We start from the raw sequence: 24,298 nt of genomic DNA on the forward strand, positions 1-24,298 counted from the left end.
AAAAGCATCATTAGGGAGTGGGATGCAGTTCTGAATCAGGGCTCCCCCGTCTAGTCCCTGGAGGTGCAGGCAACACCAGGCACAGGGACAGACAAGGAAGGGCTGGGGAAGGGGCGCTGCATGTGTACCTGGAATATTGCTCTGGGGCTCTATGCCTGCAGGGAAGTTGGTGTTCTCGGGGATGGAATGGCTGTAGTCATCCAGCGGAGGGAACTCGGCCGGGATCTCAGCGTGGCGAGGCACCAGCACGGGAGGTAGAACTGCCCAGAAGAGGCACAGCAGACTGTCACTCAAGGCCCTGCACCTGCGGCTCCTCCCCCACTCCTTCCCAGCTGTTCCTCCCCTCTCCTCCCTCCCACCCACTGCCTGGCAGACCCTCCTGCCAGTGCAAGTGCACCTCCTGACCCCATTCCAGCCCCCGATAGCCTAGGCCGGGCATACCTGGTGTCTCCACTCTCTGATAGTGGTAGGGATTCACGCAGACTTCGTCCTTCTTCATGTTAAAGGCAAACTCACACAGCTCCATGGCCCGCAGTTCATGGTGGCTGTGCAGATCTGGCCATCGCCACAGGCGGCAGTAGATGACATGGGGCAGCCCTTTCCGATGGGACACCTGTAGCCGGCCATCCAGGGACCTGCGAGATGAAGAGATGGCACCATGTGGACCTAGCTTCTTTCTCTGTAGCTGGCTTTCTGCAAGTCGCTCCCAGCCAACATGGTGGCAGCCCCAGCAGGAAGCAGTCCTGCCCCACTTGACTGACAAACACTGAGGTTCCTGAGATGAGAGCATTACCTCAGTGTTGGAGCTGCAGAGATCCTAGAAGAAAAGCAGAGACCAGGCTCCCAGAGGGGACAGCATGGGAGATAGGCTTGGAAAACGCCGGGAGCTACCTGTCTGTTTGGGGGGATGAGGAGAGAGGTCAGGAGTCGAAGGCAATGGATGATGGACAACGAGAGGGACAACAAAATGCACCTGTGCCCATTGAGATCTCTTCCATCTTCCCAGTTCTTCCCCTCACTCCTCTTCTTTTCACTTGTCATTGGTGATGGGGCAAAGCAGGACATGGAAGGGCAAGAAGGGAACTTAAAGCAAAACCCACATGCCAGACCTTTCAACCCGAGGGCTGCATGCCGGTTCTAGCCCCAGCTGCTCTGCTTCTGATCCCGCTTCCTGCTGAGGCACTTGGGAAAGCAGAGGACAGCCCCCTTAAGGGAGACCTGGATAGGGGACCAAGCTCTCTAATACTTTACCAGTATATGCCCAGGGGGACCTCACTTTGCTGGAGGGAGGGACCAGGCATCGCTGAGGAGATGATGGCTGACCTAAAGGTCTAAACAATAAGAAAGAGCCAGCCAGACAAAGGCACGTGGGACTCAGGCTTTCCAAGCAGTGGAGTCAGCATATATGAAGGGCCCATGGTGGGTGGGGAATGTGGTGATGTAGGAAGAACAAAAGACAGAGCGAGAGGAGAGGGGCTAGCAGGGCAGCTGGGGATGGCCAGGCTGCAGGGCAGGCAGGGCTGACTCAGCAGGGCCTGGGAGGCCAGGAATCATTCACATGCTTGTGCTATTTCCCTAAAAGCATCAAGTGAGCTGTGCGCATGTATGTGTGTATAAGAGAGAAGCCTCAGGTCAGTTCTGCCTGCATGGGACCAACAGACGCGAATGTGTCAGATGCAGCTTGCCAAATGGAAGAGTGGAACAGCCAGAGAGGAAAAGGTGCCTCAGGAAGGGGTGGGTCTGCTCCTTCTGCAAGAAGCACCCTTCTCAGCCCCCCATTGCCCAGGGCCCCACCAGACAGTGGCACAGCTTTCCCAAGAGCTGGCCAGGGCTGCAGAGACAGCTTGGTGCCCATCCTTACCCCCCATGACCAGGGACACTCCTTTGTCAGCACACAGAATGGACAGGCACTATGAGAGCAGAGTTGGCCAGAAGCATCAACCAAAGAGAGAGAAACAGGGTCCCAATAGAACTGGCCAAGTCACTGGCCTGGTGACAAAGGTCAGGGCTGGACATGGTCGGTCAGAGGGTCTGACCAGGAGCTGCTGATCAAGGACATGTACAAGGATGTGATCACCTCCCTCCTATGGGTCATGAACTCAGAAACCCCTATAGCTTAAACAACAACAACAACAACAAAAACCTGTAATTAACATGAAGAACAAGAAAGGACAGCCTGGACTTGTCTCGAAGGTAAAGAAGGGAGACGAGCACCAGGTAGGAGAAGAGCTGGGGCTAAGATGTGGTGCAGGTCAATGGCCACATCTGTAAAATGGGAATATTCTCCCACCCATCCTCCCACCTCCTGTGACAGCAGTCACTCTGCAAACATGACCCGGATGCACAGGGTGATCCCAGGGCCGAACAAGGGAGAAAGGCAGCCTGGGGAGCGGCAAGGATGATGCAGGGTGCTTCATCTGTTCTCACTCTCTAGCAAAGTCACCACATGCCCACAGATTAGGGAAGTGGTCACAGGTGCTCTTCAGGGTTTAAACAAAGCCCCAGAGAAGGGCCTGCCTGGACAGGGAGCCAACCTTGCAAGGGAAGGAAGGGAGGGCCTGGGGTCAGCAGTGAGGGAGCAACAGGGCTGTGAGGCCCCGCGTCGGGGATAGGCAGGGCTGGCACGCCCACTTTAGAAGTAGTGATGCGAGATTTATTTTGATCAAAGTCCAGAGTTTAAAAAGTTAGGAGTTATGGCCACCACAGCAAAGTAGTCATGGCATGAAGCCCGGCAAACATGTCAGCAGACCCTAGCAGAGCCCTCCTCCATCCCAAGATCATGAACAACTGGCTTTTATGGAAGCTCCACTGACAATGTAGTGCAGAGAAAATAATCTTTTCAAAAATGGCATGGGCACGATCGGATATCCATACCCACATCCACACTAACCTGAAACCTATTCCTCGTACTTGCACATAAATTAACTGCAAGGCCCAAGTGTGAAACAGACACTTCCAGAATACCTGTAAGAAAACCTTGAGACCTTAGGGTAGGTCAAGATCTCTGAGACATCACACCAAAAGAACATTTATTAAAGCCAGGTCAATACACCGGATTCCTTCACAGTTTAAAGTTCTGGTCTTTGAAACATTAAGAAGGGACTAAAACCAGATGCCACAGATTAGGAGAAAATTTGTGCAAGAATAGATCTGACATTGGCTTTGTTTCCAAAATATATAAAGAACTCCCCAAAACTCAATATAAAGACAACAATCCAGTTTAAAAAGAAAGAAAACAGCTGTTGATCAAAACAGGTACAAGACAGGAAGACACAAAGGTGGCAAATCTGCATGTGGAAACATGTTTTATTTCATCATCATCAGGGAGAAGTAAACTAAAACGACCACATGGTTATGAGAAGAGCTAAAATTAGACCAGCCATGCCACGTGTGCGCAAGGACGCCCAGCCACTGAACCCTCCTCCTATGTTACTGGTGGGAATGTACAAGCGACCAAGGGGAAAAAAAAGTTGCAACATTTCTTAAGTCGAAAACAGAAGCCTCCTATACATCCCACTCATTCCACTTCTAAGTATAAACCCAAGAGAACACATTTATCCAAGGTCTTGCATGTGAACCTAACAGCCCCAAACAAAACTGTCCAGTGTCTATCAACAGATGAATGGAGCAGGAATACTACTCAGCAATAAAAAAAACAAACACCTGACCCACCACCAGTACAAACCAATCTATAAGTCAGTATGCTGGTGGAAGAAGCCAGACGTGATTCTGTTTATGTAAAATTATAATTAAGTAAAGTAAAAATACAAATGGCTCTTTAGAGATGCTAAGCAAATCAGTGGTTGCCTGGGGAGGCAGGGGTGGGGAGGGTGGGGAGGGATTGGAGTGGGGCATTTCCAAGGGGCATGGGAATGTTGTGAGGGGCGACAGTGGGGTTTATTATCTTTGACGGTGGCGGTGACATCACAGGTTTACACATGTCAAAATCCATCAGGTTGCACACTTACAGCTCATTGTAAATTATACCACCATCACCCCCAGAGATTTTAACTTGGACAAACCCTGGCTGGCATGCTAACTCTGTGCTTGCTAACCATGTACATTTGAGGAGGTCATCTGATGTCCCAGGGCTAGTATTTTTATGTGAACTACAACTGGACTGCAGGGAGGACGTGTCATGTTGCTCTGCTTCCCTCATCACCCTGATAGCACCTGGCAAGGGCAGGCACCCCGTAGGTGCTCAGCAACACCAGCCCCTGCCCCTGTTTGGGGGGGCTGAGTAAGATCACTGGGTGCTTCTCCTGGCTCACCAGGCTCCTGTGTGTCCCTTGTCTTGGATCATGCCCAGCCCTTGCACCCTGCGTGGGTCCAAGGCCAAGCCCTGCCATGGCCCCTAAGCATGTCCACAAGACAAAACCCATTTCCTCAGACCACAGACACTCCACACCAGGTCTGCGGGCCAGGCTGGCTCTCTGGGAAACCAGGCTGAGGCCCGCAGATGGGGGACCTGAATGCTCTTACTTTCCAGCTCATGGACACGTGGCCACCAGTCTGACTTGAAAGAATTTTCTACAAGTCCCTGCTTCTACTTCTGGGTTGCACTCCTTAAACTCATGACAAAGAGGGTGTGTCACTCACTTCTAACCCATCAGCAGCTAGTCCTCAAGCTGGGCTGGGAGTCTTGGGCTCCCCAGAGCCCTGGCATACATTGCTCCGTTCCTTTTCTCTGTCCAGCTCAAAACACACACCACAGCTTGCCCAACGACTAGTAGTGAACTTGGAGTCCCAGTGGCTGGACTGAATACAGCTGATGTGTATGACACACCCTCCCCAGCCTGGCAGGGTCCAGAGCCCATTAAGTAAATCCAATAAATAAGTCTTAATCCCAAGCTGATGTTACCATAACCATGCTTGGTTGCAGAAATGAATCTATTTATGCCTCACTCTCCTCCAACCCAGCCCTTCGTCTTAGCCTGAGACCAGCTGTGGCTGCTAAAGGGCAGGCCCTCAGAGCCTGCCTCTGCAGCCACTCCCTCCCAATGTGTGACCCACACCCAGTGGCTTCTTGCTGAGACCCGCCCCCTTCCAAAAGGTTCTCCCAGCAGCAACTCCCTCCAGTTCCTTGGACAGAAGGTTTTAATCTGTAAACATATTCTTCCCTAAGCCAAACAATTTCCTGCCGCAGGAAATGAGGTTTCCTCCCCTTGGCTATAACGGGGGCCAGCGTAGTATCCCAAAATGGTGATGGCAGCCGCGGCCAAGGAAGTGTTCATGCCCCAGTCCAGAGCTGATGGTGAAGGTGGAGTCTGCCAGGACACTCCCCAAGGCATGAGAGCAGAGCTGGGGACCTCCTGAGAGCAAACTCTGCTCCCAGCCCCTTTGCCATGGACCAGCTGCCCAGAGCCATCTGGGGTGGGAATTAGGCGCGTGGGTAAGATCGATAGAAACACGGCACCCAAGTTCCAGAAAGGAATTGCATGACAAGCCCCTATCTGGCTCAGAGAACTTGAGGGGCAAATCCAAGGCTGGAACACCAGGGAAGCATAGAGTCACATTCAGACCCACACCAATGCAGAAAAATGGGGCAAGGAGGAGGTTGTGAAGAAGGTATTTTTGTGATCCAATGTGGTATCATATCACTCTCAGGAAAACTGGCCTTCAATTGATCATCAAACACTGCACACTGACCGCATCCCAGGCAGAAAACACAAAACACAGTCATCGCAGGCAAAAACAAAATACACACACACATGACTTGCCTGGGTACCATGTGCACTCACCCCTTGTGAATGCATCCTGCCGCTCTGGATCTGTGCCCTTTGCTCCATGACTCTGTCTGTTCTCCACTTTAAGGGCAGTGAACTTTGCTTCTTCCTCGGCTTTGGGATTAGGGAGCTATTGATCTGCTCTGGCCATTGGCACGTGAGTACAAGGCAGAGGGTGCCAATGTGCACTTCCGCCTGCCTTCTTGTGCCTCTGCCATCACCAGAGGACACCCTGCCCAGCAGCTGCTGCCCTACTACAGCCTGGACCCAGGGATGAACAGGTGGGAAGCAGGGTTAAACACGGGCCAAGCCCAGGAGAGCCATAAACTGGACTGGAATCTGCTGGATTTGGGAGTGATTTGTTGCACAGCACCAGCTGATGAACACACTGACTCCACCACCAGTCTTCCAAAACAAGTATCTCCCTCCTCACAGACTGACAAACACAGTGCCTAGGAGGTGGCCCCACTCCCCAAGGCCTCAGAGTTAATACAGAAAGCTTCAAAAAGTCCATAGGAAGTTTATTCTGTTTCAAAACCTGTGAAATCTTTTTTTTTTTTTTTTTTTTTTTTTTTTACTAAATAAGATACATGGTCTCTGAACATTTTAAAGACATTCTCATACGCATGGACTTCATTCTTTTCTTTTGCACCAAAATAGCATCTTTCGATTTCATTAGCCTCATGATTAGGGAGATTGGACTCTGGGTCGTGAGACTCACACTCTTTTCCCTAATCTTCTGAAGACACACCCTGGACAAGACCTCACCATCTCAGGCCTTTGGCAAACCAGCTTCCAAAGTCAGCTTGCCTACGATGTGACTTTACATCAAGCACCCATCTCCTATGGATCTTTTGAAGGGGTCCAGGTGGCCCGTGAATAACTCAAACAACCAGCCTCTAGCACCCACGTCGTCTCAATTTCCTTATCCTGAATCATCCCATCTTTTTTTCGTAACAGTTGTTACATCTCAGTGTAAGAAACAGGGGTTGTTTCCAACTTTGTGGTTTCCAGTTTGCGCCGTGAACCCACAGTTGTCTACACACTTCCTGAACACACACGGTGGTAGACAGGCCCCCTGGCCAGCCACGGTTCCCATGCTTGCCACACCTCCTACCTCTGGCTGTCACAACAGGCAACTGCACTACTAAGGTCCCTCACCTTCTCTCACCTGCAGCCAAATCTGAATACTCCACTTGAGTTTCCACATTACAAGTGAGTTTGATTTCACCCCATCCCTTTTTCTCTGATTCAAAATAAAAGCCAGGCTGACTGGCTTCAGGCTGGGGGAGGTACTCACTCCTCAGACTTCTAGGAAGACAGGGAACCTTTTGCTGTGTGTAAAAGGTCTCTCATGATAGCTCAACTGGCTATTTCTGCACCTGTAAGCACTGGCATCCCATATGGGCACCAGTTCATATCCTGGCTGCTCCACTTCTTACCTAGCTAACTGCTTGTAGCCTGGGAAAGCAGCAGAGGATGACCCAAAGCCTTGGGACCCTGCACCCACGTGGGAGACCTGGAAGAAGTTACTGGCTTTGGATGAGCTCAGCTTTGGCTGGTGCTATCACTTGGACAGTGAACCAGTGGATGGAAGATCTCTCTGTCTCTCCTTCTATCTGCAAACCTGCCTTTCCAATAGAATAAGGCTTTGTTGTTGTTGTTGTTGTTGTTTTTTATATAAAGCCTCTTACACTGATTCCTCATTGCTTCTGAACTATAAGCAGGTCCACCTGAGATTCCTCTGCTGCTCCTCACTGTGCAGATACCAAAGCAAGCCTGTACATCATCCACACAGTGGACAGCTACAGGACAACTACCATGCACTGCAGCACACATGATGTTCTTCAAACCACGGCTACCAATAGCAGCACTGATCCCCCAGCCCCCACATCCCTCTCCTTGGCTGAACACAGTCAAACCCGGAGCATCCCCTTTGTCCTGGGTGAGGCAGAGAGGCTAAGAACCCTGGCTTAGCTAAGCCAGGTCTAGAGGGCTAAGACCCCTGTGGCCAGCCATAGAGGACCGCTGTTGAGTCCTGGTGAGGTGACACTGAGGCTAAGGCTAGGCCCAGCTTCAATCCCACTGGATCACCTGGTAATTGAGGACCCATGGGAACATCCAATCCTGTCATTGTACGGCTAAAAACATAAACTCTACTGCAAGAATCACAAGCCACCTGGCAAAGAACAACAGCACGAAAAAGCGGCCTCCTGGTTTCCATCCAGGAACCCAGGCTGACACATCTGTGTAAGTCCATTTTCCCACCAAGGTAAGTTTGAAAACAAAATACTTTTTTTTTTTTCTTTTTTTCATTGCCTTACGAGTCTCACCCTCAGTGATAGCCAATGTTTCTCCTGTTGTTTAAAAAAAAAAACTTACTGAGCAACAGGTGGGTGACCTTGGGTGAAAGATAAATCACTCTATCTCCCTTCTGTGGTTGCAAAAACTTTCTGAAGTTGGAAATGACAGCAAAATACAGTCACAAGCAAGATCAAATCATGGCTGCAACCAGATTGTACAACAGCCAGGTGCTTCCAACTAATTTTCCTGAGCTTGTTGGTGTTGAATTGAGCTCTATTGCCAGTGTTAGCCTGTTCCTGCCTTGGGCGAAACAGAGAAGTCTAGCGTGCAAGGTCTGTGGTGGGCAAGTTCCAGATAACTGAGATTTCACAGTATGACCTGCCTCAGGAACCACATGGCTTTGAGAGTGCTTGCCACCCCATTTGCTGAACAACCTGACCACCCTTGGAACTTGCAAATGGATTCTGTTTCTTCTGCCTCAGGCTTCAGGGTTGCTGGCTGAGGGTGTGGGCAGGCAGGGATCCAAACCCAAGCTTGGGGCAGCCCTGGTCCCCTGCTCCTCCTCCACAGCAGTCAGCTCAGGAGCTCAACAAGTGTCCCTGGGCAGATGATGCGGCCTTGTTGGCAGGTCCTGGAGGTCACACAGGAGCCTCTTTCTGGACAGACCCTCAGAGAAGGAAGCCCAGAAGCTATAGCTTTGTGCCACCTGACCAAGACAGGGCAAAGGGCAACCTGCTTCCCAAAGCCCAGGGCAGGCACCACAACAGCGAACATTCTAGAAAGTAAATGTCTGGATTAGCAGAGACCATTCAGCCCTCTGCAAAGCCCAGAATTGGATGACTGCTGGATGGCTTCTGACAGTCTCTCAATGCCAGTGCTCCTGAGCAGGGGCAGGGGTGGGGGGCTGCCCTAGGTACAGCAGCATAATTCACACACAGCCTTCCTGCCCTCCTCCCTCCTACAGGACAGTAGCACTCATGGCCTTCCTCCCACTTCCCTCAAGAACTGCTGGGTTAAGCAATGGCCTTGGAAGCAAGGGCACAGGTGAGAGACCAAGAATCTCACACATCTCACTGGGTACACACATCATGCCCTGGGGCTGAGCCTGCTGGCCCATTCTATGGATGCAAATGTTACAGGGTAGCAGGCGGCTTGGACAGTCATCCAAGAGGGCAAGAGGCAATGTTCCATCGTGAACTTTGGGCCAGGAAATCAGCAGAGATCATCTTCTTGCTGGGATGATCCCTGTCTCCTCCCTGTCCCCACATAGAAAAGGTGGTTAAGTCTTGGAGGAGGAGGATGTCTCGCGGGAGCCTTCCCCCACTGTATAGGTTTGGTTTTCGCACACCTCCTTGCCCTCCTCATTGACAGCATTGATTCTTCTGGGGTGTCAGCACCTCAGAGCAATTCAAGTCACAGATGGAGGATGCCCCAAGGACCTGGATCACTCTGGGGTTACTGGGAGAGTGGGAAAAGCCACCAGGCTGCACAGCACTTTCTAGTGAGCTGTTGTACTCTTCCAGGTGGGACTCAGCTTGAAGACAATCTCAGTTTCTCTAAGGAACACGCAGGGTACTGGCGGTGCCCAACTGCATCCTAGGGCATACGGGAAAGCACTTGCCTCCCCTGCAAACTCACCAAAACACGGACCTGGAGTCACATGGACCTTATCCCCACTCCCCCCGGGGGATTCAGGCCTCCGGCTTGGCTGCAGGGCCTTGACACCGCCAAAGCGTCTGAGCTTCTCTGTCCAAACTGCTCTTGGAAAGCAGGTGAATCTGCTTTGTCAGGTTGCAGAAAACTCCGAAGTGCTAGACAGGGTGTCCCTGGTCAGGGACAACACAGGGTTCTCTGGGAAACCTCAGAAGCACCAGCCTCAAACTTCTGACAAGCACTACACCAGCTTCCTGCATCTGAGTGCTGGTTCAAGTCCTGGCTGCTCCAGACAACCAGGGAGGCCTCTGGTGCTGGTCCAAGTATTTGAGTTCTTGCCACTCACATGGGAGACCCAGATGAAGTTCACAGCTTCTGGCTTCAGCCTGGCCTACCGCTGGCTGTCGGAGGCACTAGGGGAGTAAGCCAGAGGATGAAAGCTCCATCTTTCTCTCCCTCTCCTCTGTCAACTCTGCCTTTCCTATAAAATATATTCTTTAAAAAATCAGAAACCAAAAAAAAAAAAAAAATCTCACTTTGGAAGGAAAGGTGGAATAAAAGACAAAGGGCCAGCTCCTGGAGCCCATTACGACCGTGTTCTCACCGGGGATCCCTTGTAGTGAAAACAGGCCCTAGCCGGGGGCCAGGTGGGACTGCAATCCCCATCCCGCTTTTCCCCTGCTTCCTGCCTAGGGGCTAAGAAGGAGCCAGGCCTTTCTACACATCAAAAAGGCAGGCTCCCCACCCCCACCCCGGTCAAGTCACCTCTGCTGACAACTGCAATTTCACATGCCTTATCTGCCAGCAAGCTTCAATATTAGCTCACTTCGCAAAACAAACAACTCTTATTACAGGGCTCTTAGTCATTCTGTTTTTCACTTTCTTCCACAAGGCAGAAACCAGCAAGGTCTACAGTGCTGCTGTCGGCTGGCTTTCCCAGCCCCGGTTCCCAGGCTCCCTGCCGCCTGCTGCCTGGTCTCTGCTGCGTGGACTGTGGACCGTGGACCGGAGCAGCTCCATGAATCACTTCCCGTGGGGGGGCGGGGGAGGGAGAGGGTGCAGACAGCACACCTCGGGGGTGGGCATGTCTTTCTTTCTTCTTTTTTTTCCACCCCTTCCTTCCCCAGAGAAGATTCTGTCTTTCTGAGCAAAGCAAGTGGAATCCGGCGATGGGGGTGAACAGGTTGCCTTGCTCTGACCCAAAATAAATCTTAAGTTTCCAAAGACTCTGAGAAAAAAAAAAAAAGTCAGGCGGGCATGCGTGACTGGGGGCTCTGGGGGTGGGGAGGTGAAGAGGGCATTGAGGGAGGTTTCTAGGCTAATTGCACAGTTTTGACTTCCTTACTTATGAGTCACTGGCAAGAGAGATAACACAATGTCAGGGTGGAGAGCGAGTTGGTTGGGGGTTGGGGAGGGGTGAGCAAGGCAGCCACGAGTCAGTTAAAATGAACAGCAGCACCCGGCTTGGGCTACATAAGCAGGCTGGGATGCCACATTCCCACATCCCAGCCTTGTCCCCCACCCATCCACCCTGGATGACTGGTCTCCTAGTTTCACAAAGAGGCCTTCAGAGTTGAGCAGAAATAGAGATTTGGGCGGAAAACGGCTGCCTTCTAGAAGAAGCTCCTTTAAGGAGCATACAGATGGAACACGTGCAGAGGCCTGTGGGGGGAGGTGGGGACTGTGGCAAATGCAAACAGCAGTCCCTCTTGCACCAGACCATGCTGCTCCCACCCCAGCCTGACAGCCTATTTGTAAGCAGCTTCCACTTGGAAGGGCCACAAAGAAGGAGTGTCCATTGCAGACCCTGGCCATGGCGATCTTAGGGACAGTTAAGAGGCCAATTAGCATTCCTTTCTGTCTGAGGGCACAGACTTCCCAAGGCACCCAAACAAAAGTTTCTGGCTTATTGAGGGGCAATTGCATCCAAGACAGCAAAGAGCCCCTACGGGCAGGAAGGTAGGAGAATTGCACACAGACAGGGGAGAATACTTAGAGGACGAGCCAGGCTGGTACTGACCACTTAGTGCTGCCACAGCACCCTTCCCTGCTGGGGCTTAGCCTCACCCACTCCATGGCTCTGGGCTCCGGGCTCTTCCTAAAGCAGCCATGGGCAGGGGCTCACCCAGCTGAGGCTCCCTCCTGCCAGGGTTCTGTGCCCCTGCCAGCCTGACCAGTCCTAGGCTCCCGTGCCCCCCCCACCTCCTCAGACACTCCCTGCCATGTCCCAGGTTGCATGGCAATGCTACAGGCCTGATCGACAGGGAAACTCAAGAAGCATGAGTGTGTGTGTGTGAGTGTGTGTGTGTGTGTGTGTGTGTTCGTATGGGATGGTAACAAAGGCCCAGGGCTATCCCAGCTCACTGTGCCATCCTGTGGCTCTTCATGCCCACCCTGGCTTTGCTCTCTCCTCCCAGCCTCCAAATCTCACAGTCCTGCCTTTGCAGCAGCCAAGACCCAGGGTGATAAGTCACCGTGTAGGCCCCAGCAAGGAGAGGTGCTCTCCAATGTCAAGGGAGTCTTCCATTACAGAACTGGGGCTGGCAGATCACACGTGCTGGGGAGCAGATCCTGACAACAGAACCACACTGCCCCAGGCAGATACATCTGACTCAGCTCCAGAGTGTCCATCAGAAGGGTGGAGGAAGTGGATCAACACCTCGGGCAGAACCCATCTGAGAAGGCACTGAGCTAAGGCTCAGGGTGGGAAGTGTTGGAGCTGAAAGGCTTTTGAGTCGGGAAGCTCTGCCCACCCCCCTTGTCATGGGGGAGGGGGCTCCGCAGCAGATCTGCTCACAAATAACTGTTCCCTGGAGACTTTCATTATCCTGTGTTTATGAGACAGGAAGGCCTGAAGACCTGATAGACCATGGTCTCCACTGGGGCTCAGCTGCCACTGAATGAGGGCATCTCCAGTAAGGGTTTGCACCTAAAACATAACAGGTGCCACAAATGACTGGCGTCTTGCTCACTTTCCAGCACCTTCCAGCTGCTTCATGTACCCGTGAAACCCACTGGCCACTGCAAGAAGGTCCACTGCTCACTGCTGTACCATGCCTGGGCACAAATGCCATGCAAAAAACAGATGCGATCCCCCACCAGCAGCAGGGCAGGGACTAGACCAAGGTGGGGGTCCACCACCGCCACACCCCCTTCTTGTTTTTGTAGAATACAGCAACAAGAAACAATGCAATTGGCAGGAAACCACCAGAATTGTCCCCTTTTTGCGGACAAAAACCCAAACTCCTGGGGCTGACGAAATGGCGTGGCAGGCTAAGCCTAGGCTTGCAGTGGTGTCATTCCACAAGGGCACCAGTTGGAGTCCCAGCAGCTTCACTTTTAAGCCATCTCCTTATAATGGACCTAGTAGGCGACGAAGGAGGGCCCAAATCCTTGGGATGCAGCATCCGCGTGGGAGAGCTGGAAGAAGCTCTTGGTTCCTGACTTCAGACTAGCCCAGATCTAGCCATTTGGAGGATGAACAAGCAGATGGAAAAAAATCTCTCTCTCTCCTAACTCTGCCTTTCAGATGAACAACAACAACAACAACGACTCAACAGCAGTAGAAGCCAAAGATGGGCAGTTCCTGGGACCAGATCTTGCCTCCTAGCAGAGCGCAGATGGCTGCAGAGTCACTGACCTCAAAACTCAAAGCTCACGGATGAAGGGGGCAGGGCCCAAATGTGCTCTCACCTGAGGCTGCCTTCCCTGCATCACACCCAGGTACGACATGTCGAGCCAACACAGATGACCACCTGGGGCATCCCAGGGAACAGAACCTCACAGCTTTGGAGCTGGACTGGGGCTGGACACTTACCACCCATTCCTTTCCTTCCACAGATGAGGAAACCGGGACCCCAAAGACCCTCAGAGTCCCTCCAAGTGGACTCCAGCACTCATATTTCTGTTCCGGGAACACACGATCCCCAAGCCATCCCAATAGCTGGCTGCTTCAAGTCAGCAACACAACTTTGAATAGGCAGGGCTCACTCAGACCTGTTTGACGCCTGTCAGCTGACTGAGGACATCTTAGGTCTGGGGAAGTAGCACAGAGTGGCTGGAGTGGCTGGAGGTGGGGGTGGCCTGGTCCCACCCGTAGAGACGGGCATTGTGGGGAAGGCTCCAAGGCTGTTCCAACAGTTACTTGACTTGGTCCATATAACCCTGAACAGGCAGATGGCTGGGGCAGCGGTTAGGGCGCCAGCTGGGACCACCCGCATCCCCACTCAGAGCGCAAGGGCTCCAGCTGTACACTGTTTCCTGCAAAAGTCATATTGGGAAGCAGCCAAGATGACGAACGGCAGAGGGTACTCGCCACCCAACTGGGGAACCCACCTTGAGTTCCCAGCTCTCCCACCTTCAGCTTGTCCCAGTCCTGTCTATTGCAGGTATTTTTTATTTTTAAGATTTATCCATTTGTATTGGAAAGGCACATTTTACAGTGAGGAGAGACAAAGATCTTCTTCTGTCTGCTGATTCACTGCCCAAATGGCCACAACAACCAGAGCTGAACCAGTCTAAAGCCGGAATCCAGGAGTTTCTTCTGGGTCTCCCACATGGATGCAGGGTCCCAAGGCTTTGGGCCATCCTCTACTGCTTTCCTAGGCCACATCAGGGAGCTGGATGGGAAGTGGAGGAACCTGCACCTATTTGGGATTCTGGCACTTGCAGGCAGAGTAATCAAGCCAGTTGGGCCATCACACTGGCTCCCTGTTGTAGGTATTTGGAAAGTGAAGCAGAAGACGGGAGCTGTGTCTGTCCCTACCTCATAAATAAATCGCAGTTGAAAAGAAAAACTTTGGCCCTTAGAGGGCAGCCAGGCCCCCTTCTCTCCCCTCCACTCCCATTCAGAGCAAGACAGACTTAAAGGGAGATGTCCTCAAAGGCAAACACAACACACAGGACATGCCTGGGCAGAGCCCGAGATTGCATCTAAGAGTCCCAGACAATCCCCCTCCACTCCCGCCCCCAACCCCAAACACACCCTGGCGCCAGGGAATAACCCCCTCCAGCCACACCTCCACTGACCACAGGCTGCCCGGGCCACCTACCCTCGGCCTGGAAACCCTCTTCAGAAGCCTGGCGCCTGTCCGAACTTGGTTCTGCGTTTCTCACATTTGTGGCTGTGTGTACAGAGATGCATTCTCCCCTGCTCCCAGCACCTGTGGGGAGAGCAGCGCTCCATCACCCAGGCCACACCTACTGAGGGCTTACTGCGTGCAAGGTGTTCAGCAACCACCTCCATCTTCCTGAAGATCAACAGATCTCTCCAGAAAATGCTGCAGGCTCTGTGCAAACACAGACCTAAGGACACCCCATGCTACGTGCTGTCTATAGCCTCTCTCTTCCTAACTAGCATTTTCCTCATGGACCTTAGCTTCTGGCAAGCACCTTCTACACAAGCATTTTATGCTTCCAGACCTCGGTCCTCTAGGGCCACAGCTACATGTGCCAAAGGCTTTCTCCAATGCCACACAGTAGGCAGGAAAACCAAACTCCAGGACAGGAGTCACCGCCCAAAGTGGTGACTTCGCCACTGCGCCAAACACTTGCTCCTTGAATTCTGAAGTCATTTCTGAGACAAATTGGTGTTATGGTTAGGAGACAGTGAGTTGTGAGAACATTCTAGAATCATTACCCATTGACATTTTTTGCCTTTTATTCCCCTGCAACAGAACAAGTAAGTTTAGAGCACAGGTTCAGGAATGAACTATCTCCTTCCCAGCCTGCCAAATTTTGACATTACCCTCTCACAGGTGACAATGGTGACCGTCCACAAGGCCCTGCTGGGCTTCCCAAGTCCAAGCGGTGTTCTCAATGGTGATGTGTGTGAGTGACACCCGCTCCCTGGAGCCTCAGCTTGCTCATCTATATAAAATGGGCAGGTGGACCAGCCAGGGCTACAGTCCCTCCTCTGTCTGTGGACACGCTGCACGGGCCCATAGGTTTGCTTCCACCCAGTAGACTCCTCTCAGGTGTCTGTGATGGAGACGAAGCACAATTCTGACACCCCCAGCTTCTAGCCGCTCCATTCCATTCTGGCAAAGAAGCCCAGCAGTCAACCACTGGGGTGGCCACAAGGCCAACCCCCTCCTGCCATCACACGACACTCCAAGCAGGATGTGAGAACTGCAGTGATCATAGCTCCAAAAAACAGTCCCCACGCCTGGCCATGGAGGAACCCAGCAGGTGCACTTTAGCCGCCTGCGGAATCAGGGACAAGCATCAGGCCAAGAGAGGGTGTGGAAGACAAGACCTTGACATTTTTTGCAAAGATGGCACTGCTTGCATCTGAAGGCACTGCAGGTCCATCCCATGCAGGTCACAGTGCCACCATTGAGCCAGGAGGGAAACCCCACAAGCCACTGTTCAAGACATGCAAGGCATTTACTGACTAAAGTCACTAAAGGAACATTTAGGGCCAAATAAGGATGAGACAAATATTTGCTCTTTCTGAGCACATTTTTCAAAATACTCCTCCATAAGAAAACTTCTAGAATGAAAATAAACCAAAAAGAAAAAAAAGGCACCAAAACACAAAACTTTTCAAATGAAAATAAACGGAGAAATCCCCCTAAAGGTCAACAATCCTCCCTTCAAGTCCCTATATAAAGTATTACCGAACCCTAAAAAGGAATTCCTAAATAGGGACTGGAATATACCGATGCATGAATGAATCTGAACAAAGCCACGTTATGGGGACAGTGGGACAAGGGGCAAAGCAGAAGGTGACACAGCCCAGCGGCAGACAGCCACTCTCATGAGTGTGGCCACGCTCACTGTCCTGATGGTGGTGATGGTTTCCCAAGTGTCTGTAGACAGATGCTCTTCAAACCGCACACTTCAAATATGCCCCCTTTATGGTGTGTCCAGTATAATCTGATAGGCTTTTTTAGTTTTATCTTCAAAAGGCAACAAAACCAACAGATATGGTTCCAAGTACCCTCCTTGACTCCTTCCATGACCAACTCTGAAAGGCACAAGAGCCTGCACCATCGCTGAGCTGCGTTATGGTCAGTTAAGATGCTACTTGGGATGTCCACATTCCATCTGAGAGTCAACGTTTGAGTCCTGGCCCTGCTTCGGATTCCAACGTCTTACCAATGCTACCCTGGGAGGTGGTGGTAATAGTTCCAATGAGTTCTTGGTTCCTGCCGTCGTGGGCATTTGGGGAGTAAATCAGTAGATGACAGAGTTGTCTTCCAAAACAATGAAATACAAATGTAAATACACACACACACACACACACACTTGCATGCATGCACAGATTTCACTGAGAAGGAGTTTGGAGCTAATCTGCTCCATTGATATCTTAGCTATTCATGTCTTTGGACATGAATGCCCACAGATGCACTATTTCAGGACATGGGTCACGTGGGCAAATGCTGTTCATTGGTGCTCTGTCCATCAAGCCTGAAGGACAAAGCATCCCAAAGTGGGCCACCAGGCTGCTTACCTTGGACTAGAGAACTAGTGACACCCAGTCTCCCTGCAGTGGTTGCAGAGCTGGTGCACAGGGGCATGGCTTTCCAAAAACAACCCTGGTGTCACAGCAATGACTTGGGGGTAAAGATGGGCAGAAGACTCATTTCTTGGATGGGAACTACCCCCTGCACACACTGTGTTCCCTGAGCAGCACAGAGCATACACCCGATGGCCCACACTGCCCCTTTTTGGGACATCACAAGCTTATTTTATAAATCTTTCACTTTTGAGGTCACTGCAGCACCCCCATGGCTTCTGTACTATCTTAAGAAGCCAGCAGCCTTCAATCTCTCTCAGGCCCCTGGCCTCCTGACTTCTCATTCCACACCCAATTAGATGTTCATTCTCTGTCCATCAAAAATCCTCGGATCTGGAGTGAGGTGATGTGGGATTGGAAACCTTTTATTCAACATCTAACACACTTCACACTGACACTAAGGTGATAGAGCCTTAGTGAGGTGAGAAACTGCTTCAGTGCAAGTTTCTCCAAGCAGGCAGGATCTGCCTTCAGGAGCTCTGCAGAGAGAGACCTAGCTCCCTGACAAGGCAGTCCTGGGTTGCTGGGTCCTAGTACAATTCCATGCAAACCAGGAAGGCACAGTTAATATACCCTTAGAAGTTGATGCATTCCTACTGCTGGCCAGGCACACAGAGTAGGAGAGCCAGCTATTAAATATCAAGATAGTGATAGTCCTAGAAACCATCAGGAGAGAGAGAACACACTACAGGAAACATGACAGCTTAGGGTGAGAGAGCTACAGGCACCCAACCTGTCGGCCGGGCCTTGGCTGCCTCCAACTAATCCTACAAGATGGGTTCTTCACCTCCTCCCTTTACAGCCTGTGGGGCAGGAGGAGGGAGAACAAGAATGGCACACCCAAGTGCCCCAGGGCAGCCTGGATCCCCCTAAACCACCTATCTCATATCACTGCTCCAGCCCCAGCCCCAGACGAACTGATTCCAACTCAACTCAAGAGTTCATTATTGGCTCTTTGGAGACACTTGACCCCCAAGTTCAGAGTTGAGAGCAGGAATCAGCCAGCTACTACTGAAAATCCGTCAGGAATAATTCTTGCTCCAGAAGGGGCTGAGGGCCCAGGCATCTTAGATGGGTGTGGCAGGTAGCTTGAAAGCACATCAGACATTTTGGGTACCAGGAGACCAGCTTGCAAGTCACCAAAACCACCCACCACAGGCTGCAGGCTCCCTGAGACAATTCTGCCATGTTTGGAGATGCACACAGCCTGACTTTCAGTGTTCTCTGTTTCCTGGTGCTGTTCCAATCTTCAGGGGCATCACAGGATGAGAGGGGCTGGGTGCCCCTCTGTGCCCAAGCCCCAGCCCTTTGCTTCATCAAGGGTAGGGGAATGTCCAGCCCCTAGGGTCCTAGAAAACCCAACAAAAGCATTTAGATCTGGCCCTTCCAAGGAACTTACAGGTGGGACTTGAAACTCAATACATCAACAGCGGGCTCATTTTTAAGTTGATCATTTTGCAGGGCCAGCAGATGAGGTTATAAATATCCACTGGGCCCTTGGCAGGAAAAAAAAAGTGCCCCACCTCCACTTAGATGAGGAGTGTCTCATCTGGGAGTGGGGACTTGTGTCTGGGTAAGCTGTTCAGGGCCTAAGAAGGGAGCCAAGATCTCCCTCCTCTGTTTACGTTCCAAGACTCCTTGTGCAGCATCCACCATGGCTGTCACCCCAGGGGAGGAGCAGGGATGTTTAATGATGTAGAGGGGCCACCAGCTTGCATAAGAACAGCGCATCCCAAAATACTGCACGGGAACCACATGGCACAACCAAGAGCCAGTGTTCTGAGCACAGCAGTACCCAATTCCACCCTCTTTGTGCAAGCAAATGTTCCACGGAGGTCAAGTTCAGATCTTTTTTCACTCCCCCTTATCCCCCACCTTCCACACATCTCACTAGGGACCCATCTGGGCAACTTCCCATTGCCGGAAGTGGGAGACACAGAAGACGGGCCATCAATGAATGGGTCTGGGCCGGAGGTTGAAAAAGGCAGCATCCCACAGATGTTGTGCTTGGCCTGTGTGGTGTTTTGCAAATTCATAGGTCAGTGGCCAAGTTTTAAAAGTCAGGAGACTTCATATGTAAATCTAGAATTTGGGGGATCCTCTTATAAAATCTCAGCCACTAGGGACAGTGCTCTGCTGCCAAGGCCCAGTGAGACTGGGCAGAACCGCCCCCCCCCCCCCTTTCTCACACCAGCTCCCACAGCCTGCTGCCGGGGACACTGCATCTGGACACCCCCTGAAATGAGCTTCCCAAGGGGAGGGTTCCTTCTTGGTGAACACAAACAGAGCCAGAAGGGACTGGGATTGGTTTGGGCAGAGTTTAGCCAGTTCATCTGAGACAACGGAGATTACACTAGTCATCCTTACAGAATCATGGGCTGCAACCCCTTTCATTCCCTGCACTCCCAGCCTCCCACCCCCTGTTTGTGGGAGTCCACCTGGCATAGATCCTGCACCCCACCCCCACCTCAAGATTCAGCACCCAGAGCCTGCATGAGGTCGTCTGCCCTGTGCAGCCATTCAAGGCTGGAGTTCCACACCCTGCACAGTTCGCCAGAGCCCACTGATAAGAAGAGAGGGAGGACAGGAGGATGGCTCAGTGAAGCTGGGCTGGGCAGAGGGGAGCAGAGAAAGGAGGGAATGGGGTAAAGAAGAAAACGGAAAGCAAGAAAAGGAAGTCTCAAGGCATGCCTCCCTCCTGGTACTTTTGCTGTCTCTCCAAAACCAAAGGGAGAATCAAACTACCTCCACCACCCCAGTGAGGACCTGAGAAGATGCGAGATCAGATGTTCCCATGGTAAGACCAGTCAGTCATCTGGAGTCAACTCTTCCAGAACCTTCACTGCCTGGATCAAACACATTTACCTGTGGAGGTTTGGCCCAGTTGAGGTGCCTGGACCCCATCTTGGACCACCTGCTAATGCAGCTTCCTGCTAATACAGATCTTGGGAGGCATCCATGATGGCTCACATATAGCCGCGCCTGTATGACCCACGTGGGAGAACCAGGTGGCGTTTCTAGCTCCTGGCTTTGGTCTCAACCCAGCTCCTGCTATTGCAGGCATTTGGGGTGGGGACCAGGAGAAGAGAGTCTTGGTCTCTCTCACATTAAAGTGGACAAACGCACAAGTTCCCACGCTGATTTCCCAGGCATGGTCTCTGCCCAGGCCTGGAGGACAGACAGGAACCTCAAATGGACCAAAATAGATTAAGGTTAAAGAAAAGGTTTGTTTGGGTTACCTAAGACCTGTGACCAGCAAACACTTTCTGGGGTATTTTAATGTACAACGAAGGTGACAGTTGGAGAAGGCACAGGACAGAGTTGCTGGGGGTGTTTGTTTCCTGACATCCCTTCATGCTAGACTAGACCAACAGGAAAACTTTACATTGAGCCTGACAACCCCAGTATTCCCTTCCCAGCCTTAAAGGGTTCCAGGCCAGCAAGGGCTCATTTCACTGAGGAAGGGGAGGATGGCAGAATATTTCTCTACCCTGTTCAAAAGATGGCCCACGTGGACACCAGGGCAACAAGAAAAGCACAAAATCAAGTGTTGCTGTCTTGGCATTTTATAAGAAAAAAAAAAAACTGATCTAGCTAAGTACCACAGGGCAGCTGATACCATAAGCAAAAAGATGAAGTCTGGTTTCTGAGATCTGTGAAGTCCACATGACATGAAGTGTTTCAAGGTGAGTGTGGCGTAGACCCGTCCTGCCCACGGATAGACAGCCCAGCACTCCCAAGTGGCGCCATCCATCAACGCCTCTAACTAGACATGTTTTCCCAGGCCTCTCTCTTCCAAGGGTGACTGCAAATGATCCCGGCAAACAGAGTTCTACAAGGGCTGCAGAGCAGCTACGGGTGCAGAGAAAGGAAAGTGTTTCCCTGATCAAGTTGTGCTTTGCAGGGCAAGAGATGGGTGTCATGGCGTGGTGTGGTGTGGCGTGGGAGGCCCCCAAAGGTACTTCTCCGTTTTCAGCCGCACCAGGGGAAGCTGCACGTGTCGGTGCAGGCACAGGCAAGCTGAAGGAAGTGGCAGAAGGGGAATGGAGAGAGGACCAGGAACCCGTTTAGACCCATGGGGCAGTTTTTGCTGGCTGCCCAGGAGACTGGACTGTTTGCTCTCACCCCACACATGAATTTACTCCCTCCAGCCCTAGGTCCACAGTTCTAAGGGCTGCTTGGTGCAGCAGGAACTGTAGAGGAAAGAAGAGCTCCCCCCAGCCAGCAGGCTGGTTTTCCCCACAGCCACCACCCCTCTAGAGCTGACCTGTGAGGGGAGCAGGCGTTCAGGAACTGGAACCCATGCAAAGGCCATAAATAATGGCTCAGCTTCACTCACCTGGAGGGGGTGGGGTCTCCTACAAAAGGGGCTTCTTGGCAGCCTCAGAGTTCACACTCCTACCCAAAGAGAGAGAGAGAGAGAGAGGGAGGGAGAGAGAGAGAGAGAGAGAGAGAGAGAGAGAGAGAGAGATGGGGCCAGAAAGAGATCTCTGTTCCACAACCCCACAACAGAAGTAGTGCAGGGGGCACCAGTATCCAGTGTAGGGGACCTCTGACTCCCCATGCAGGGTCAGTGGAGAACATACATAACAGATCAAAGGTGGGCTGTTCTTTGCATTAACATGCAGCACCATCATCTAGGGGGTGTGGGGGAAGAATGTATGAAAAAAAATGCAAAATTTAACATAAAGCCGCTGAAACTACGAGCTGGGAAAAGCACTGGCTGGAAACTGATCAAAGAAACCGGTAGCTCTGATATGCAACATTGCACTTGAGGCAAACTGGCCTTGGTGGGAGATCATAGCACCAAACAGAAGCCCAGATTGGCAGAGGCTCAAGTCAGCACCAACAACAAGCAAGTGAGCAAGATCAGAACTGAGGCTTGTGGTCAAACTCCCAGGGAGAGAGGAGACTGGAGCCTAATGAAAACAGTTTCAACTTAAAAAATAAAACAGCAAAGAGAAATTCGGGAAGACTTTCACCAGGGTACACAGATGATGGCTGGGGTATTAAAATGCCAGGAACACTAACAGAATCTGCTTTAAGCATTGATACCTGCAGAGTGAATCAGGACACCCCCTAGGTCAAAATGCCCAACAACCGAAAGTCCTATTCTTTGTCAGAAAAGTGGTCAGAGGTTAAATTTAGGGGAAAAAAATCAGGCTGGTCAGTCCTATACCTGCAGCTTCCCTAGAGGAGGCGCCAGCCAGGCTACTGTGCTGACACTGTCACTATGGTGACCAGATTAAGGCCAGGCCTCTGGGTTGGATTAACCCTTGCCTGATAAACAGCAGGGCCAGCCAGAGAGGGCCTGAGCTCTGCCCACTGGCCTCACCTTGAGCCGGTCGGCACCTGCTGTGACCAGACAGGCCTGCAGCCTGCCTCCTGGAAGACTCCATGGTGCCCCAGAGGCTCGTCCCCACCTACAGGAACCCTGTGCCTTACGGTAGGGAGAAAGCATCCTCCCTGGGGGGCAGAGGGCGAGGGCATGATTGTATCTTCACTTCTCCATTCTCAATTTCTACAATCATCCTATAACTGCAGCTACACTGGGGGTGGGGTGACATTAAAGAAACAAAAACCAGAATACCTGTTTAAAGATTCATGCACCTGGGATGAATTTGCTCAACATAACTGGTCAGGGGGATCCTGGGAGCCCAAGACCCAACAATCTTCTTTTTTAATATTTAGGTTAAAGGCAGAGTTACAGAGAGAGAGGGAATCTTCCACCTGCTCCTTCACTCCCCCAAATAGCCACAATGACCAGGGCAGCCAGGTTGGAACCAAGAGTCTAAAACTCCACCCAGGTCTCCCACGTGACTACAGGGTCCCAACCACATGGGCCATTTCCATTGCTTTTCCAGCAGAAAACTGGATTGGAAGCTGGACAGAGCAACCAGGGCTCGAACTAACACTCATATGGGATGTTGGCTTAAGCACACTGCACCATGCCACAGGCCCCAAGACAGAAGTCTTGACTGTGTTGCCAAGTACGTGTGTATGTGTGGTGGCGGCAGGGGTGTTTAGTGCTAAGTTAAATGCCATGAGTTGATAATTTGAATACTTCAATTTGGGAACAGGTGGGTTTGTTCTGCCCAAATCACTGCCCTGGTTTGGGATATTTTGGGTTCTTCTCTCAAAACCCAGGGCTTTGCTTCAATAGCTCAAACACGTTCCAACAGGGCTATCTGGTTCTACCAACAATTAACTATGAAACTATGGCTGGGAAGGACACACATCCATTTCAAGAGAGAAAATTCAAGTGGGCAAGAGAAGGGTGGGAAAGAGGAAAAGGAACAGGAGGCCTAGGTACCATCATCTTATCTGCATTATTGGTAAAGAAAGAGACATTACAAAAGGGGGAAGTAGAGAGGGGAAAATGCTAACATTTACTTGATCTGATACAGTACATGGGTCAGTTAGCTGCCTGTGACTAAGTGCTTTAGATTTTAAATAACACGCACACATACACACACACCAGAAACAGGCCAAGGCAGGCAATCACTTCTGGCATCTTGGAGAGAGTTTCAGAATCACCAAAGAGGCGGTTGAGAAAATCCAAGTTCAAAGCACGGTGGTATGTAAACACGTAGCAAATTCTTGGCCTGAGAAGATACAGGGCAGTGCATGAATTTGTTTTGGTCTTTGAAATGTTTTTGTGATTATGGGAGTTGGGGAGGGGAGTAAAATGTTATTAAAAAAAAAAGTAAGTGGAAGGAAAAGTAGAAACTAATTACTAACATTTAGCCTCCTGGATATCAGGTACTTTACAAGGAGTTCCAGGTGTTAACTTTCCTCATCATCTTTTTTTTTTAATAGACTTATTTTGTTTATCTGAAAGGCAGTGTTAGAGAGGTGTTCCATCAACTGGTTCACTTCCTAAACAGCTGCCATGCTGGGGCAGGGCCAGGCCGGTGATAGGAGCCAGAAACTTCTTCTAGGCCCTGCCCCACATGAGCGCAGGAGCCCAAGCACTTGGGATTATCTACCACTGCTTTCCCAGGTGCATTAGCAGGGAGCTGGATCAGAAGTGAAGCAGCCAGGACTCCACTTGAACCAGCAGCGACATACTAGCTAGCATTGCAGGCAGTGG

The 24,298-nt window shown here is 51.3% G+C and overlaps 1 protein-coding gene across 1 annotated transcript in view; it reads right to left on the minus strand.

The window, feature by feature from the left end:
• Positions 1-24,298, minus strand: part of SMAD3 (SMAD family member 3) — a 107,986-nt gene that overhangs the window by 19,393 nt on the left and 64,295 nt on the right. The window contains exons 2-3 of the mRNA XM_004577958.2: positions 442-635; positions 129-260 (exon numbers count right to left, since the gene is read on the minus strand). Of these exons, the coding sequence (XP_004578015.1) occupies positions 129-260; positions 442-635 (326 nt within the window). The remainder of the gene's footprint in view (positions 1-128; positions 261-441; positions 636-24,298) is intronic.

Source organism: Ochotona princeps, chromosome 6 (genome assembly GCF_030435755.1).
Source record: "Ochotona princeps isolate mOchPri1 chromosome 6, mOchPri1.hap1, whole genome shotgun sequence".
NCBI classification, from domain to species: domain Eukaryota; kingdom Metazoa; phylum Chordata; class Mammalia; order Lagomorpha; family Ochotonidae; genus Ochotona; species Ochotona princeps.